General features: G+C 36.0%; 1 protein-coding gene across 1 annotated transcript; it reads right to left on the reverse strand.

Annotated features, from left to right (window-relative positions):
- On the reverse strand, positions 413–2,197 carry LOC109227312 (pentatricopeptide repeat-containing protein At2g42920, chloroplastic). The gene has a single exon (XM_019392426.1). It carries the CDS (start codon positions 2,143–2,145, stop codon positions 565–567), a length of 1,581 nt encoding a protein of 526 aa, XP_019247971.1. The 5' UTR covers positions 2,146–2,197; the 3' UTR covers positions 413–564.

Consider the following 2,197-nt stretch of genomic DNA (forward strand, 5'->3'; position numbering starts at 1 on the left):
AAGCACTTCTTCTAGCTCGTAAGGAGTAGGTAGAAAAGCAAGCGTCACGTCGTGGTTGCTCAACTTCGGCTTCGGATTTGGTCATCTTCTAGCTCTCCTCTCTCTTTACTGTATTTCCGCATCATTTTCAGAAGCAAATGTATTCGTCCAGTGTGTAATTTACTCCATCATTTGAGTTCTATAATTTGCATTGCCGCAATTACAGAATAGTATTCCATTCTTTCCTGGGAGCCATTAATCCATATACCTTGGTAACAGTGAAAGGATTAAATTCTTTAAGGACACACAAAAACATTGTGGGCTCGGAATTATTTTTCGTTTCTGTTTTTTGTAAACTAACGTTTTCTGTTTTTCTATTTTTCTGTTTATGAACACAGTTTTACTAACTATTTTTAGATTGTCATCAAATATAAGAAATTGTAGCCCTAGACTGCTAGATATACAGCCAAAAGTTGCATGAATGTTTTCCTCTTTGTTCTGCTGGCATTCATAAAATGTGAATGGCAAATGAAGTAGTGATTGTGTACAATTGTCTCTAAGAAGACAATAAATTTCTATATGTGTCTAGTGCATTAAAGAATATAGTAAATCATGGAACTGAGAATCTAACTTCCTACCAGAAACAAACTCATGAACTTCTCCATTAACTTCTACTGAACTACATCCTGGTTCTTTCTCTATCTGTTTCTCCTTCATTGAAATTCTTTCGTCGATAGCTTTTTCAAAGTGTCCAGACGCTGCATACATATTTGCCATCAATACATAACCACTGCTCTCATTTGGATCCAACTCAAGCAAATGCTGAGCTGACCATCTCGCCAACCCCATGTTTCCATGACTCCTACAAGCTGATAACAAAGAACCCCATATAACAGCATCAGGTTCTATATTCATACTTCTTATAATCTCTTCTGCTTCTTCAAGTAGTCCTGCTCGGCCCAAAATATCGATCATACAACCATAGTGCTTAATTGATGGTTCAATACCATATTCTTCTTTCATTAATTGGAAATAATATTTAGCTTTATCTACTAATCCTGAGTGATTGCATGCAGTTAGAACACCTATAAAACTCACAGAATCCGGCTTCAGATTCGAGCGTTGTAGCCTCGAGAATAGCTGCATCGCTTCATCTTCAAATCCATTAGTTGCTAAGCCCAAAATCATAGAGTTCCAAGATGATAACCCTTTATTCGGGGCTCTCTCAAAAACTTGCCACGCCATTTCAACGTTTGCACACTTACAATACATGTCTATAATTGCTGTAACAACAATAACATTCAACTTAACATTGTTCTTTTTAACATAGTTATAAATCCAATTCCCTTGTTCAAGTGCTCCTAAGTGTCCACAAGCATTCAATATGCTCACTAGTGTGAATTCACTAGGCTTAATTTTTTCCTCTTGCATTATGCAGAAAAGGTCTAATGCTTCAGTCCATTTACCATTTCTAACAAAACAACTTATCATACTGTTCCAAGAAACATCATTTCTACTTTCCATTTTAGTAAATAACCTCAAAGATTCATCGATATCACCAGATTTTGCTAGTCCCATGATCATAGAATTCCAAGCAACAACGTCCTCATTCTCATCCTCATCGAACAATTTCCTTGCTTCAACCAATAATCCACAACTTGCATACATGTGTAACATAGTATTTCTTACGAATGTGTCAAATTCTAGGCCTAGTTTGATGATTCTCCCATGAAGTTGAGTTCCACTTTTGGCAAGACCAAGTCTAGTATAGGCCTTAAAAACTGAAGGATAAGTAAGCAACTGTGGTTGAATTTCTGAAGTGGTTAACATTTCAATAAAAAGATGAATTGCATATTGTGGAGTTGAACTCTCTGAGAAACCTCTAATGATGGTATTCCAAATAAAAAGATTTGGATTCTCTATTTGAGTGAAAACCATGTTTGCATAATTGATGTCACCAGTAGGTGATTTGGCTGAAAATGCTAGGACACGGCTTGATGCTATTTTGTCCTTAATTAGACCTGTTTTTATGAGTTGGGCATGAATCTTTTTCAAGTCTGTCATTGTTGTACATTTGGTTTCTAGCATGTAAAGATATGGTTGGTTTGAGATGAATTTTGAAATGGAAGTTGATGATGGATTGTATGAGCAAAAATATGATGGCATCTCTGTTTGTTTTTTATGTCTAGAAATTTATCAAGAATGTGTTGAGGCAGAG

The sequence above is a fragment of the Nicotiana attenuata genome, chromosome 6, assembly GCF_001879085.1.
Source record: "Nicotiana attenuata strain UT chromosome 6, NIATTr2, whole genome shotgun sequence".
NCBI lineage: Eukaryota > Viridiplantae > Streptophyta > Magnoliopsida > Solanales > Solanaceae > Nicotiana > Nicotiana attenuata.